Source organism: Camelina sativa, chromosome 9 (genome assembly GCF_030686135.1).
Source record: "Camelina sativa cultivar CO46 ecotype springtype chromosome 9, ASM3068613v1".
Classification (NCBI taxonomy): Eukaryota; Viridiplantae; Streptophyta; class Magnoliopsida; order Brassicales; family Brassicaceae; genus Camelina; species Camelina sativa.
Window position 1 is genome coordinate 27,085,088 of NC_141888.1, and position 17,064 is coordinate 27,102,151.

General features: G+C 31.6%; 2 protein-coding genes and 1 long non-coding RNA gene across 6 annotated transcripts; 1 reads left to right on the forward strand and 2 right to left on the reverse strand.

Annotated features, from left to right (window-relative positions):
• Window positions 1–6,899: 6,899 nt before the first annotated feature.
• On the reverse strand, window positions 6,900–8,748 carry LOC147938842 (uncharacterized). The gene is made up of 3 exons (XR_015565791.1): window positions 8,502–8,748; window positions 7,861–7,923; window positions 6,900–7,568 (listed from the first exon to the last, which is right to left on the reverse strand). It is a non-coding gene; the product is annotated as an uncharacterized LOC147938842 (long non-coding RNA).
• Window positions 8,749–9,832: 1,084 nt separating this feature from the next.
• LOC104715499 (uncharacterized) lies at window positions 9,833–11,125 on the forward strand. The gene is made up of 3 exons (XM_019230010.2): window positions 9,833–10,342; window positions 10,582–10,792; window positions 10,889–11,125. The coding sequence occupies exons 1-2, from the start codon at window positions 9,833–9,835 to the stop codon at window positions 10,606–10,608; spliced, it is 537 nt and encodes a 178-aa protein (XP_019085555.1). The 3' UTR covers window positions 10,609–10,792; window positions 10,889–11,125.
• Window positions 11,126–15,086: 3,961 nt separating this feature from the next.
• LOC104711562 (putative acetyltransferase At3g50280) lies at window positions 15,087–16,706 on the reverse strand. 4 transcript variants are annotated; one of them, XM_087464267.1, is made up of 3 exons: window positions 16,429–16,706; window positions 15,567–16,353; window positions 15,087–15,203 (listed from the first exon to the last, which is right to left on the reverse strand). In XM_087464267.1, exons 1-3 carry the CDS (start codon window positions 16,643–16,645, stop codon window positions 15,179–15,181), a joined length of 1,029 nt encoding a protein of 342 aa, XP_087320393.1. In that variant the 5' UTR covers window positions 16,646–16,706; the 3' UTR covers window positions 15,087–15,178. The 4 variants fall into 4 exon arrangements, with proteins under 4 accessions (XP_087320393.1, XP_087320391.1, XP_087320392.1 ...); XM_087464265.1 differs by having other exon boundaries at window positions 15,087–16,353; window positions 16,429–16,702; XM_087464266.1 differs by having other exon boundaries at window positions 15,567–16,700.
• Window positions 16,707–17,064: the final 358 nt, after the last annotated feature.

Below are 17,064 nucleotides of genomic sequence, written 5' to 3' on the forward strand. Positions count from 1 at the left end.
GTATTTTTTTACCTGTTTTTGTCTCTTCAACCTCGGGCTCTTCTTATTTGTAAATTTAAAAATAAACATAACATCCTACTATATTAATTGAGAAGTACAAATATGAAACTAACTTTAAAAAGTGTAAAAAATTACATCTAAATGCCAATAAAAATATTTAATAAAGATTAATTACTTAATTTAATAAATATAATAAATACTTTGACCAAATATAAACAATATATCAGAATTTTCTAATAATTTTTTTTAAATAATTATTAATTTTTTAAAAAAATTGTTTTTTCTAATTATAATTATGGACGAAAATTATTATTTATTTTTAAAAATATATAACCAATCAGAATTTTTAAAACTAAAAAATTTTATATCCAAGTAGATAATTCGATTATTTTCAATAACTAGATTTGGAAGATTTAATTAAGATTTTAAATTATAGTTCTCCTATCATCTTTCTTTTATTTTATTTACAAATTGTTTTGAATTATCATATAATACTTATCATTAATAAATATGTAAAATTTCTGCATATGTTGTGATTTGAATTTTTAAAATCAAAGATATATTACTCAATCTATGAGAAAAATGTGTATTTTAATTTTTCACATTTGTGGATTGGTAAAACTAAATTTATGTGGCTGATAAATTTATAAATTTTATTTACTCATAATTACAATATTATAATTACTACTTCAAAATATTTCACAAAATAATGATGCAAATAATACAAACAAGCAATATAAAATTATATTATACATCAAACAAATTAAAAACTATAATATTCTAAAACAATTAGTATTCAAAAAATATATATAGATTTACCGAACAATTACAATATTAAAAATAAATACTACCTCAAACGAAATAATTTTTTTTTTAAAAATATAACGATAAGTTTATTATTATTATATTATTATTTTTTAAAAATATATTGATACGTGCTGTACAGCACGGGATATCTCCTAGTTGATACAAAAACTTGCAATTTTTTTAAAATTAACATAACATTGATACGATTTTAACTTACATAGTTTTTCATAGAAGACTAGATGTAAATTACACATCATTACATCAATCATCTCTTCGTAACAACAAAAACGAGCGTTTCATTTAAACGTTCCGCACAAACCGAACTTTGCATCGACCGATGCACCTCTAGACCGGGATTCCGGTTCGCGGACATTACAATATATTGTTGATGTACTCTAGTTAGTCCAGTTGTGTTGGGAAACTTCAGAGCCGAGTATTTAAGGTCGAGAGTCGATGTCCATAAGGGTTTTTGGCCGTTCTTGAGAGTTAAAGAAGGAGAGAAAGGTTTGCCATAGAGTTTTGTGAGATTTGGTGTTGTTTCTCGAGAGATCTGTTTGTGGGAGTGGAGATATGGGTTTGAGGACGTGTTGGGCTTGCTGTGGTGTTGATTTTTCTGGTTCTAGAGTCAAAATCTTTTTGATAAAGGTGAGTGTATGACCATGGCTTATATGAGCATGAGATCTTTGAGTTTTTTTGCGTTTCTCTGTGATTTAGGGAATGTCCAAAACGTGCATCGGTCGGCACAAGGCGTTTGTCGGTCGTTGCAGTGCTCAACCGACGATGCTTTGTGGTTTGGTTGATTATGTTTTATTGTGATTGTTGTTTGTGTTTGGAGTTCTTATTACTTGTGTGTATAGCCCAGTATATGTGAGGATTGCCTCACTAAGCATTTCTGCTAATACTTATGCCTCTCTTTTGTGTTGTGACGCAGGGAAATGCAAAATGTGATCGTGGAATCAGGGCAGTACAGAGAAGGATGTTCTAGAGGCTTGATTGATTGTGGTCTAACTATTGTTAGATTGCTAGAGTTGAGTCATTAGAATATCGTAGGATGCTGGTGATTGCTTCTTGACTTTGTTGGAGTTGGATTATTTGTTAATGAAATTATTTGTTGAATTATGTGGTATTGATTATGTTATCCGCTGATGTTAAATGTTGCTAGGTTGTTAGTAAGTATGAGACCAATAAAAATTTATAATTAAAAAAAATGGGATGGAGAGGGAGAGAGAGAGGAGAGAGAGATGTATGTATGTCATATGGTATGTATGTATGTATACATGCATGAAAATAAGAAGAATGAATAGATGCATGTATGTATATGGTTAGATGCATCATGCATGCATGCATGTATGTATGTGTAAGTGCTTTTTGCATGTGTTGCGTTCGGCTACGTCATGTGATTTGGAAGATTCCTGGAACAAGCGAATCGTTCGATTGTCCTTAATCGTTTTTTTTCTTCTTTTTCTAGTCCGTGAATTGTCTCTCTCACGTTTTCTTCTTTGGTTGTCTGTGCAACCTCTTTCTGGTCCCTCTGTGGTGAACTTGAAACGCCTGCGTAAGAAGGAATATATTTCCCATCGATCTCTTGTTAGTTTCATACCATAATATCACCACAATCCAAATAAGAAAACCATAGAAGTATATAACAGAGACAAGGTAAACTACCAACCTTGCAACAGTTTCCTTCTTTAAGAAAGTCACTTTCTATTAGGTGATAATGCAGAGCAATTTTTTACATCTTCAGTATCAATGTTCATAGGAAGCACCATATCATAACTAAATCTATTTGTGAGACACTCTGCAAACACTGAGTGAGTTTCTCCACTTGTTCTTGCAATGCCTTCATGATCTTAGGACGGCAATATCCCTGCAATGGTATTAAAAAAAAAAACATAAAGTCTCACACTGAAACAAAAAAAAACAATGAATTGAAGAACTATGAAACTTTCCACATTTTGTATCTTTTAAGTGAAGCAAGGTGCTTTTGGAACTATGATTTTACCTGAATAACTGCGGAAGAAGCTGCAAGAAAATCGATGTATCTTTTTCTTTCAAAGTCCCATATAGTTGAGCCATTTGCACGAGGAAACACAACCGGACAAATATATTTCGAAAGAGTCATCGAAAACTTAAAAATTAGTTCCCTCTCATGGGCACTATTTAACATAGATTTACACATATATAAGACAATGTCCTAATAACCTCTAACATATTTTTCTCATTTTCATTAATATTCTCTCTCTCCATAAAATGATAAACCTGTGAATAGAAACGAAGGTGTTTCTCTAAATGGGAAAAAAATTACATAAGAAATAACTATAGGAAAATTCACCCATGTCTTCCACTGAAGCAAGCGGTTACCAGTTTTTTCCTCAAGAACTCTCGACAATCTGGCATGAGATATTATATATACATAACATAACTAATAACCTCTAACATAACATTATATATACATAACTTATCATGATATAATATGTTTTCTATTGTTAATCAAATAAATATTCACACAGATTACTATTTTCTAATTGTGTTTTGGTGATAAATTGTGTTCTTAAACAGTGTTTTTGGAATCCGAATGAACAGTGTATTCGGTATATAATATTGAAAAACTTTTTTTTATTGTTATTTGTTTTCGTACACAACTAAATAGGTAACCAATAACCATGTTAGCAAAGGAATATCATATACATAATTAACATGATAATTATGAATTTATCATATAAATTATAAACAATTATAACAATACAATATGATTTAACAACGATAGATTTCTATTTATTGCTCTCTCTCTCTCTCTATATATATATATATTGTTAACATGTTCACTTAATATAGTCATCTAACTAATAATATGCTTTTATTAAAATATGCAATGAATAAATTGTTAAAATCAGATTAAAACATAGATATCTATTTTATTATGTCGGTAAACCATTTGTTACATGCAGAAGGGTATTTTACTCCAAATTGAAAGAAAACTAATTATACAAAAATTATATGACTATATTTATATTCTTAATTTTTAAGTCTTCTGAGTATAAGCTCAATAAACTATATGTTTGTAATCTATGAACATATATCTTTTTAGCTTGGATAGTAAAAAGAGACTATTGATATTAGTTTTCTTACAATAAGATCACCAGTCATTAGGCCATCTTTATAAGGAGAATATGAGGGGTGTTCTTAACCCTTTAAAATTATAAATATAAGGAATAGTGGCATAAGAACACCAAGATCAGTTCTTGATGTAGAACTGATATTGGTCTAGTTCTAAGCTAACGTGGCAAGCTGTGAATGAATACAATTTTTTGCAAACAATTTTTCACAAATTAAAAGAGGATTTGATTGAGAATATATGGAATAAATTTGGACATTAAACTATGTATTAATTAAATAAAATGTTTGTGTGCTTTAATTAAGTAATATGTTTGTTTGCTTATTTGTTTTTATCTTTAATGTTTTTTTGTTTCATAAAAATTTGGTATTGTATTTTGAATTTTAGTAAAAGTTTTATAAATTTGCAATTTAAATGTTATTTCATAAGTTTTTATAATTGTAATATGTTTAAGAATACTATATTATTAAATTTTATGATCTTAAACATGTTCTCCCAATAACTAACTTTTTAACAAAAGATCTTAACTACTGATCTTACATTATTTTCATAATATATTTACTCTAAGAACACCGAAAATAGTTCCCCCTATAAAGATGCCCTTACCTCAAATTAATGAATGTCATTTTTAAAAATGAATTTAAATAAGTAAACAAAATTTGTACAGTTCAACTATTATTATCAATTGCTAAATATTATATGTCCAAAAGATTGCAAAATTGATGGTATATACATCCAAAACATTACTATTACCTAATTTTGATTTTCTAAACATGTCCTACAATTTTATGGTGAAATCTCTTACATTAATATATTTTTACAAAATAAGTAACAGAAATTCATTAACCGATATCTTATTATCTTCATATAATAAAATATTTCAGTTTAAATATCTCTATACCATTAATTTAATCAATGCCTTATAAATACTAGCATCCCAGATGGGCTTTGGTGGGTTGATCGTATGAATACCTTTTGGTCATTTTTTAACACCACTAAACTGTTTCCTCACCCAATTTTCAAGGAACAAAAGAGAATCTGCATTAAATCGATATTACATTATTCTCTAAATAAAAAATATATCTTAAAAAATTTAGCACGTAAAAAAGTATTATAAAAAATATAGAATACTAACCTCCACTTATAACACAAAGCTTTATCGAAGCACCATAGTAATGATCATCAAAAAAAAATTTAGTGTGTGCATTGAGAGTATCCATATCTTCATTACAAAGGGATATCTTGTTACCTTCAAGTGCAAACACAGAAAATGTGATTTTACGCAAAATGAATGTAAATTTGTTGTTAGGGTGGGGGCAAGCAGTAAAATTACATACCATTTGCAAATTTATTGACTGTGGTCATTTATGGATGTATGGTGCATGAGTTGATGGATACAATGAGAATCCTCTCGCTTCGAAGTTTCAAACTATGGAATGATATTTGCAAACATCAAAACTTTAGCATAGGGATTAGGTTAATTTTTAAAGTAACTTTTAAGTTGTAGATGATTAATTAGTTTTCACTGTTTTAAACTATAATATAAAACCTTCAATTTTGGAACTTAAATATTGTTCAATTTGTCATTAGTTGATGTTCTAATATATAAAATCACTATCAACATTAATCTCAAATTCTATATTTCTTACTTGTTATGAGAGCTAGATATATTAGTGTAGCTTGATATTATGGTGTATTATTTTTGTGATTTATACAAATTTAATCACCTAATTTTTCTATAGTTTTTTGTTGTCAAAGAAGTTATTTATTTCTATTTTGTTATTTTTGTAAAGTCTAATTGTTTTGTTTTATTTGATAATAATTATATTTAAGTCAATATACACATACATATTTAGGTTGAATTTGTGTTGTTTTTGGCTGATCTTGATTTATCTTTTATTTTTCTATATTTATATTTTACTAATATGATACGCATGTTGTATTGATGTATTGTTATACCTATGTTTTAAAGTTGTAAATGATTTATCAATTTATTTTATATTTAAGCTAAAATTTCAACCTATGTTTTTGGAAAATATTGATATGACATAAAATGATTAATATACTTGGTTGATATTATTAAATTTTAAAAAATTGTAAATGATTTATTAATTTAGTTTAAATTTAAGCTATAAATTTAAACATTTGTTTTTTTTTGAAAAATATCGATGTGATGTGTATTATTTCTTATAATTTGATTGGTTACTCAATTTAAATGATGTGTTAGTTTCTTAAAATACAGAAATGTTGATGTTGAACATGAAATAATTATTTTTGGTTGAGTGATTTAGTTGTATTGATAGAAATATTCTTATTTGATGTCAATTTAAATGATGTGTCACTCCCAAAATACTCCAAAAAGCTGATGTGTCATTACTTGGAGAGAAACATATTGTGTATGATTTATTATTTTAGTTTAAATTTAAGCTATAAATTAAACATTTTTTTAAAAAATATTGATATGATATGTATTATTTCTTATAATTTGATTGGTTACACAATATAAATTATGTGCTAGTTTCTTAAAATCCAGAAATACTGATGTTGAACATGAAATATTTATAATTGGTTGAGAGTAGGCCCGACTCAAAATTTCTGTAGACCCAGTACTATTTTATAAAAAAAACCAAAATATACGCTAATTAAAAAAAATTAACATGTAAAATTTTTTTTGGACCGTTGGAGCTTAGAGCATATTTATCGGTGGGTTATTAGAAGGGGAGTTCTTAATTTTTTTATGAATTAATTGAGTACTGTTTGAAATATAAGAACTCATTATCTCTTAGAAATTTTTTCTTTTATTGGTAGGTTCTTGGGTCTCTTATTTTTGAAAATATTGTTTTAAAAAATTTAAAAATTTTAAATAGAATAGAAGTGGTATAAATGTATAAACATTTAAGATTTTATAAAATTAGACAATATTCCATTTTTATTAATTTTCATACATACAAAACATAATAAAAACATTAATACATATTACAACAGAAGTGCAATTTATAAATGGAGAGAATGATTAATTTTAAACATACAAAAAACATATTAAAAATAAAAAACTCAAATACATCTTCAAGAGTTACTATCTACAGAAGCAAATTGATAGGAGAAAGATCAACTAATTGTGGAAGAGAGAGTAGAGAAGTATAAGAGAAGAGATCAAAGTGCTAGCAGAACCAACAATATAATGGATCGCCTTAAAAGCAGTTTGTTTCCTTGAAGGATATAAAACCAAATTCAAAACAACAATATAGGAAGGCAAACTAAAATGATCAGAACCGTGTGTGTGACTTCACAAGTCACCAAGGTAGATGGCTGAGGGACTATAAGCAAACATCAGTCCTTGTCGTGTGAAGCTTCTGAGAAACCCTTAACCATGTCTACCAAAAATAACATCAGTGTTAATATGATTTCATTCATATGACCCTGCCTGCATCTCCATTATCACTTGACCCTAATCTATTCTTATGTAAAACACCGTGATTTCCAGGATTGCTACTTGCACCATATTTGTTCCTCTTTCTCTTCTCACCAACACTCACAACAGCACAAGCTGAAGAAAATGCAGTATCATCATCAGAGGAAAAAGTCTGTCAACAAAGTCTTTGAAACAGCTTTCCTTCTAAGAAGCTTGTTTGAAGTGGTATGGTATCTATCATCAAAAAACAAAGGAACGATTAGCAACTGAGAAGACAACTAACTCCTCTAGGGTTCCTGCAGAATATAAAAGTTTAAAGAGGGCTAAACTTTGAAGCATCTTAAAACCAGAAGAAAGTAATAATTAATAAGACACCTAAATCTAAGCCCTCTTTGTATGCAAGAACACTTAAAACCCAACATTCTAATGCGACATAGAGAGATACAGAAATTAAGAACCAACTAACTGAATCAGAAATTAATTGGGTTTGATAACAAAAGAAGAAGTAGACTATATATATATATACCTTTAAGCCAGCACAACCAACTATTCCGGTAACAAGAGTTACAGCTTCAGGGTGTCGAGCAACCTGTTGATGAACATAAGTTAGAACTCAATGATGATAGAAACTTTGTGAGAAATCTACACTACAATCAAAACAAACAAATGCACTATTCAATTAAATGCAAAACACACAACAAGCTCAACGCAAGAATTAAGCATTCCATTTCATGTTCCTAATACGAAACTTACATCGACTAAGATAATCAGTTCAGAAACTGAGGAGCATGTTCAATTAAGATGCAAGCTACTTAGGCAAGGGATTCACTAATGTCCAATTAGGATGCAAGCTAAATCAAAATCAAAATGTTTAATGATTAGGATTCACTAATATCAATCATCAATTACTAAATCAAAATCAAAATCAAAATGTTTAATGATTAGGATTCACTAATATCAATAATCAATTACTAAATCAAAATCAAAATCCTTTCTTTCATATTCAGAACCACATTTCAAACCAAGAGAGAGAGAACCTTAAGCTAAGTTTGATAATTCAACGATTACAAAACAGAACAAATATATTTCTCAAAATAACACAAAAGAAAAATAACGTTTAAAGCCTCAATCTGTCGCGAATTCTTACTATCAGAATGAGAAACTTACCATTAGAGATAGGTTCAAGCTCCTCCGATTCAATCGATTCAATCTCCTCCGATTGATTAGACTCCAAATTCAATCTCGTCCAAGTTCAATCTCCTTCAGACTCCTCCGATTCCATCTCCAACGATTCCGACCGATTCAATCTCCCCGGATTGAGAGGTTCGCAATAGAGAGCGAGAGAGAGAGGAAGAGAAAGAACACGGTCGAAAATTTTTTTTTGCTCTCGATAAAACTCTTTACCCATCCACGCGTTGACAATGAAAATGAGTATACTATATATAAGAGGAGCTCTTCTTTCTTTTTTTTCTTTCTGATTTATTTTTTTTCCTATTTTTCCTTAAAACCCCTCTTAAAACTCGCTTACAACCTCCGATAAACAAGGTCTTAGACCTTGTTTAGTGGTCAGTTCTTACAGATGTTCATAGGCTTTTGTAAGAATAAAATAAATCAAAACTAAAAAAAAAGCTAAGGGAGGTTGTTATATAGTAACCCGATTTTGTTGTAAGAGACTCATACGTATTGTTTTTCTGTTGGACGATAAAATAATACAAAAGAAAAAAAAAATTGGCGAAGCTCGATTTGATTTCTTTTCCTCTCTCTCTTTCTCTCGCGATCGAATTCCCGAAACAACAAAGGAATTGGAATCGAAGGATCTGGAATCAGAGGAAGGGTTTGGAATCGAAGGATCTGGAATCACAAGGTAAGTCTGTCAGTAGAATATTATGAAATCGCATATTGTTTTATGATTAGGGTTCTTTGATTTTAGATCACAAACCTGAAGTCCTGGTTTTTCAATTTTGGCTAACTTCTGTTTACTGGAGGGGTTAGGTTTTAGGGTTTCGAAATTGGGAGTCTCATGTACTTAATTAGAATCTTATGATGAAATTTTGAGAATTTTTGATATGGTAATGCAGAATTTGCTAGTTCTTTGCGTAAAGTTTAAAGCTTTTGGTTAATTTTGTTTTTCCTCTTTAAGTAACGTTTCACATGAGTAAGAGTAATGAGTAGGATTCGTAAATGGTGATTGTTAACGTTTCTAAGGATACATCAGGTCTGATGAATGGTGGGTTTTAGATTCTTTGGCTATTCCCAAAATGAAGGAGTTTCACAAGCATTTTAGGACCATGGTGTGTACTATCAAAATGGAATTGACTCTTTGATTCTTGTATGAGGGTTCATAGAGAATGTCCTGAATATTTTTGGTGTTAATTCTGATTGTGTAGGTGTTGGTGTTTGTTTTTAAGATTATATTCTGTTCTGTCTCAGTTTTTATCAGCAATTGATGTGAAAATGTCTGTATTGCTTTCATCTGATTCTGTCTTCCTTGTGAAATCATGGAGCAGGAGACGGATGGTGCTGTTGGTGTCGAGAGTGAAAATGTCGGAGCTGATGAAGAAGAAGCGGCTGTTATCACAGCGTTGCTGAGTTCATATAAAGAAGCTTTAGCAGACAACAATGATGGGAAGATCGCTGAGATAGAAGCATCTTTAAAATCTATAGAAGATGCAAAATTTCTGCTTGAGGATAAAGTAGCGTCTTTATCCAATGATTTATCAGTGGAGAGGGATCGGCTCATAAGAATCAGTGCAGATTTCGACAACTTCAGGAAGAGGACAGAGAGGGAATGGCTAAACCTTGTTTCAAATGCTCAGGGAGAGGTTGTTGAGAATCTGTTGGCTGTTTTGGATAATTTCGAGAGAGCTAAATCCCAAATTAAGGTGGAGACTGAGGGAGAAGAGAGAGTCACTAATAGTTATCAGAGTATATACAAACAGTTTGTTGAAATTCTGGGCTCACTTGGTGTTATCCATGTGGAGACAGTCGGGAAGCAGTTTGATCCAATGGTAAGTTACTAATATATCTTCTTCTGTCCTGAGGTTCCAAAAACGTATTTTTGTTGCTCTGCTTGCGCCTTGCTGGACCTGGTGGTGTTAGTCTTTAACTATGGAGGTGATCTTTAACTATGGAAAAATCTTGATTAGAACCTAGACATAGTTGTTACTTTGAAAGATGGCTTGATCAGATGGATGGAACAAATTACGTTGAATGTTCTATCAATAATGTGTACTAATTTTTGTTGCAGTCGACAGGAGAAAGAAGCAGAGAATGAGGGTGATGGTAGCATAGCAATGTGGAAAGGAGTAGTAGTTGCCTACATTGTCGTCGCCATCTGCTACTTTCCCGTTGCATTTGTTTGCTACTATATTTTTGGAAACACTGTCGACGACAATGTTCTCATGACCTTGCAAAAACCAATCTGGCTTATCGCCATTGCTTTTTATATTGCTTTCCAGGTATATTGCTTTTTATACCTCTTTGTCATGGGGTTAACTGAGGGCATCACAAAAACAACACATGCTGAACCAATTTGTTTCTATTTTTTTGCTTAGAGGGACAAGAGAATCAAGCTGATAACGGGAAACGAGCAAATGAAAATGAAGATGTCGATGCAGAGAACCAAGGGAATCAATGGTGGAAAATAGTGAAAGAGATTCAAATGATAGTTTTTGACTTCATAACTTGCACTTCTATTGTAATATGTATTAATATTTGTATTATGTTTTGTATGTTTGAAATTAATTAAAATGCAATATTTTCTAATTTTGTATGTTTACACATTTATACCACTTCTATTCTATTTAAAATTTTTAAATTTTAAAAAACAATATTTCAAAAATAAGATACTTAAAATAAGAACCTACCAATAAATGAGAAAATTTTATCTAAGATATCATGGGTTCTTATATTCCAAACAGTACACAATTAATTCATAAAAAATTTAAGAACTCACCTTACTCAAACCCACCGATAAACATGCTCTTATGCTCTTGCACCCTCAGCACATATGCTAAGCCGGGCTTGATTGAGAGATATGAGTTGTATTAATTAAAATGTTCTTATTGGATGTCAATTTTAATGATATGTCACTCCCAAAACACTCCAAAAAACTGATGTGTCATCACCCGCAGAGAAACACATTGTGTTTTTAGTGTACTGATTTGTCGAGTTTTTCCATTGTTATAGATAATTTTAAATCATTATATAGAACTTCTCAAGTTGTCATTTGTTTATCAAGCGAAATAGGAATGTTGTTATGCTGATACGTTTTTAAAAAAAAAATGTATTTGCAATTTCTGCATGTATCTACCTAATTTGTATTTTTTTTTTGTGTTATTTGTGTTTCCTCATTTTGGAGGAATTAAAATGTATTTGCAATTTTTGCATGTAGCCAATCAGAATAAGTTAAACATGTATTTGAGGAATCAAAAATCAAAAAAAGCAAGAAGAACATGCTATACAATTAAAGAGAATAGGTATAGTCAAGAAGTAAAAGATATATATATATATATATATATATATATATATATATAGACTAAAGAGAAATACCCTAGAATAGCACTATTTTAGGTTTTTCTCTAAAATTAAATTAATAAATATCTTTTTTTTATTTGTCTTCTTCTCCGTATAGTTATGATAATATCGTTTTTATCTTCTCCTGGCATCATCATTTAAATTTCAGATCGGTTCAGATATATTGTCGATAACTAAAATTAAATCAAATTTATTGGATAAGGTTTTATTCGGATATTTTTTAATCCGATTGTATCCAAAAACCCATACTAACCGAGTATGTGAAAAAATAGAAATGAAACAAATAACAAGTTTAAAGTTCAAACTAACATAAAATTATACAATACATAAAACTGCGACGTACTAACATCCAAAGTGAAGACATAAGACCGTGTCAATGATAAAAAATAAAAACCAAAGTAAACAATAACGTAGATATAGGAGTATATCTACAATTCGTGTATATTGTATATAGTTAGGTGCGTATATCTATATCTACGATTCATGTATATCGTATATAGTTACGTATACATTTATCTTTATAAAGTTGTTTTTTATATTTTCGGTTATATTCGGATATCGGTTCGGATCGGTTTAAATCCGATATCCAAAAGTAATGAAAACAAAAATCGATCAGTTATTTCCTCAATATTGATTCAGTTTTTATCCGATTTTTTCGGTTCGGATTTTATGCCCAGGCCTAGTCTCCGGTATCTCCAACAATCATAGCCTCCGTCATCGTCTTCCTCCAGCAACCGTCTTCTCGATTCTGAAAGGCAATGAATGAAATTAAACACACCTTTATTTACCAGAAGCGGCAGTGGAGGCAGACATGTAACCGGAATTAGATAGTGGCTTTTTTCTCCAGAGAGCGACACCACCATGAAGGATAAAACTCAGATCTCGTCGGAGACAAAATCTATCACTCCAAATTATGTTATCAAAAGTAAAAGCAAAACAAATCTGATTTGATGATTCAATGATTACAGAATTAGGCTATTGTTCATGATTTGATTAATATTGAATTCACATAGATCAATGTATTCATATTCATCAAGGAGAATCAAATTGGTTGGTCCAATTCAAGGAAATCTTCCTGAATTGCATAAAATCTTTCCCGAATTTCACACAATCCTTCATGAAGTTTAGTCACAGTTAAAATAAATTGCTAACAGAAACATATGATGCAGATACATCATACAGTTACCAAAGCAATCTAAAAAAGTTTTACAAACATGTCTAAACACAGAGAAAGTAAAACTGAACATAATTGTCCACACATGCCTCAATATATGAAAGAATACTCTATTGGTGAGGGGTAATGATATCATTCTTGTACATATCTGGATATTTACCAATATCTAAGCTTTTATGAAGGTCAACCTTAAAAGTTCATCATGAAATCCAAACTTTTTATAAAGGTCATCCTGAAGTTCAATAAATATTTTCTGAATTCCGTGGAACCCTTCCTGAATTTCAAAGGAGTGTTTGATGTTGGATGTTGGGTGCTGATTTTTATTGTTACAAGAACATGCAAAAGAATTCTGCGAGCTATCAACAAAACTCAATAGGGTGGCGTGTATGCTCTGTTTTCTTTGTTTATTCCTTTTAATGAAAGGCTTCCTTAAATTCGAGACATCCTTTCTAAATTTCTTGGAGTGTTATTGCAGCTCGTCCTTACTCTCTTGGAGTGTTGTTGCAGCTACAATTCTTCTGACCAAATCCGCATCTCTACAAAGTTACTACAAGTGAACAAACGCCACACATGGTATAAAACATCATTTGAGATTGAAAAGCATTACAGCGAGAGAGAAACGTTGGTGGCATCATCATCTCTGATTTCATTCGCTGCATCATTCCTCAAAATCAAACCGATTTCATTCGATGTCTCCTCCTCCTCCAAGCCTCTCTAATTCAACTGGAGTTTTAGGTTTTGTGCATAGACGATTACTGTGTTTTCCCTTTCCTTTATTTTTTTTTATTATATATTTTTTTAATTTATTTAGGTAATTTCCCCCATAATTAAGATCGTGTGCTAGTTTTGGAACAAATACATAAATTGGTGCTATTTCTAAAAATCTCCCTAGACTATACTAAATGACTTGTATGTACGTACGTTTTGTATATGTCAACAATAAAAGAAGCATGCAAGTACAAAACAAGACGCAAGCACAATAAGCATAAGAAGCAGAGGGGAAAAGAAATAAGCACAATAAGCATAAGAAGCAGAGGGGAAAGGAAAAAAGAAAAAAATGAATAGATGCATGTACGTATGTGTGTCGTGTATGTCAAGTTTTGTGAGTTTTACTTATACATAAGTTTTGTAAAATTTAAACTTTTAGAACCCCACTAATTGTTCTACCATTTGGACTATGTCAAAAATGAGACAATTTTCTAAATTTTTGATTTTACATTTTTTTTCAATAATAAATATGGTTAGACGACTCCCTTATGGGGTGGTCTAAACCATTGGAGATGGTATGATCGTATGAGTCATGAGTGTAACAAAACAGAGCATGAGAATCTTTTTTCTATATGAATAAAACGTTAGAACTTAAAAAAATATATATAAAAAAAAAACGTTGAAATTTAAGGTACTATTTGTTAATCTATTCCGTTGAATTAGTCGTAAGGTTACTGATTTTATCTAATACATATCCACGGTCGTGTGATATATGATTTGCTCTTATAATACACTGAAATTTGTGATGCGTCCTCCCGGTAATGGAAAATGTAGTTTTTTTGTGGTTTCTTCGGCTCTTCGGTGAAAAAGCTAGGAAAGGATTATGATATCTCATGTTGATGATGTTTTGATCTTCAGGTAAACCAAAAGATTGTGAAACGTTGGAGCCTTTTAATCAAACAAGACGATGGACACATGGAATTACAGGCAGCTTCTCTTTGTCACAAAACACTTTGCATTTACATAGGATGCATTTCAAGAATAAGTATGTCCGAATTATCTATTTTATTTCGCGACCAAATTAATTATCTTTGATAAAGGGTCTTCAATCATAAAATATATTTGATAATACAAAAGAAGCCTATTGATTTCCAGTCACCTTTAGTTCACTCCACTTTGGGAGTCCAAACCTCTTTCGTAACATATGAGGATTGACCATCATATTCATGGGATGGGAGTTGTATCCATTTTCTTTTTCTCTGTCAACATGTGCGTATCGTATTTACATAAAGTTAATTATTGAAGGATTTGAGGAGAAGACATGCACAGTCACATGACAAAACTTGAATATATATACGCACTAATTAAGTAAAAACAGGTGACAACAAAATAAATAAGTAAAAAAATATATAATTAAATTCAAAAACTAAACAAAAGATTCGTTTTTATTTCTCGACCAATCAAATCATAGATTAGCCAGGAATTCCACGTCGGCTAGTAGTTTGACAAGTATGTCGGACAATAGAAACGCATGAATATCAATACTGCCTTCTTCGATCCCACGGAAAAGCACGAGTTTGCCACTAAACATATTGCTCGGTCCAGCACGAACTGCGATCGGTTTGCCCCAACCGAAATCGCAATCGTACACTTCAAACCGGGGAGAGCTTGAGACAATTACAGAATCCCTAGTCATTTTACTTCCAAGACCTAATTTTTGGATCTTCATTTCTCTAACCCAATCATCTGCATAAGTTGTATAGTCTTCATTCGTCAAAGATCTCAACATATTATTTATTTGCAAAAAAGCCCACCCGAGACCATGATCCTGCAACTCCCCAACTGTGGTAGTAGCTAACGCGTTATAGATCACATGACCAAAACACTCTTTCACGAGCGGAGGGTTTAGCCTCTGCCTTAGATCCACTGCTACAACGCAACGCGTCTTTTCTTCTCGGTTTACACCACTGTGTCTAATGATTGATCGCCACATATGCGCCGAGACCGCTTGCAAGGACGAGACTATATGGTCACTCGAGCCAATCTCGCAGTTGACTTTAGCTTTGAGATGAGAAATATTCCTCTTTGTGAAGTGAAAAACTCTCTCTGTGAACGTCGGAGAAACTTCACGGCTTGGTAGTGGTGGCGTCTCTGTCTCTGAAACCGGAATATGGATAGGGTAATCCATTGCGTCCAAGAACCATCCTTTGAGGGCTAGAGGCTGATCAAGATTCTCCCGTTGACCATTATTAGAGCAAATCTTCGACCAAGTGCTGAAGAAGTTCCAGATCGAAGCACCGTCGGCGACCATGTGATTGTAACCAAAACCGATGAAGACTCCATCTATCATCTCGGTAACTTGTAAAGCAAGCAAAGGCTCAGAGACGCCATCGATGCTCTTGACACCGTTCATGGGATATAAAAGCTTGAAAAAATCAGGAACAGAGCCATCGGGTGGGAGAAGATCGCTTACCGTGACAGATTCAGCTACGGCATGAATGAAACTAGCACCACAGCCGTTGCAATCGATGTGAAACGACACCGTATCGTCTTCATGATTTTCCACTTTGCTAAGACGACCAGCGAACGGGAAGTAAATATCTAGAGCAGAAGAAAGAGACGTTTTTAACCGAGAGATGAAATGGGTTTCCGGGTCGGGTTTGGGGAAGAGAATACCTCTTTGAGTATAATCAACATAGAGAAGATTAAGATCAAATGGAGTTAGATGGATCTTTTCACTACCCTCTTGGTTTATGATTTGAGGTCGAACAATGTTCGAGGAAATAAGAGTTACGGCTGCCATTTTTGGTCTGTAATCCCAAAGCTCAAGATTAGTACTGTATATAATGTGAAAACGTAGAATATTAATGTAATTTGACACCATCACCATCATTTATCATAGAATTTTTTGTCTATTTCAGGCTTTTCAGCATGGGGATAGTACATTTTTTGTTTAATAATTGTCATTTATGTAAAGTTTTTCTAACCTGGCTCAATCAGTAAACAACCAACAACTTACAAGATTCGATTTATTTTATATAATTTAACGACTTATGCGCCCTTTAACAATTTTTGTCGTTGTTGCTGTCTTTTTCTATGTGTGAAGTGCGTATTGTACATGAAAAACGTGTTTAAAAATGTCAATTATTGAAAGGCAGATGAGTGCTGTGAGCCTGTGACCTAACATGACGTAAATAGAATTAAGGATTCACACAATGAACTTGTGAAAACAAATTCACTTAACAATCTCTTTTGATAACAAAATTCAAAGCTTGAATAGAAAAGAATTTGAAATCTTTTGAAGAATAAAGT

What these genes read in the sequence shown, in the direction of transcription:
- LOC104711562 (XM_019230185.2), bottom strand. Translation starts at nt 16,645, where the DNA reads ATGATGGTGATGGTGTCAAATTACATTAATATTCTACGTTTTCACATT.
- LOC104715499 (XM_019230010.2), top strand. Translation starts at nt 9,833, where the DNA reads ATGGAGCAGGAGACGGATGGTGCTGTTGGTGTCGAGAGTGAAAATGTC. An exon ending in GGAAGCAGTTTGATCCAATG is followed by an intron (nt 10,343 to 10,581) that starts GTAAGTTACTAA and finishes TTTTTGTTGCAG; the next exon opens with TCGACAGGAGAAAGAAGCAG.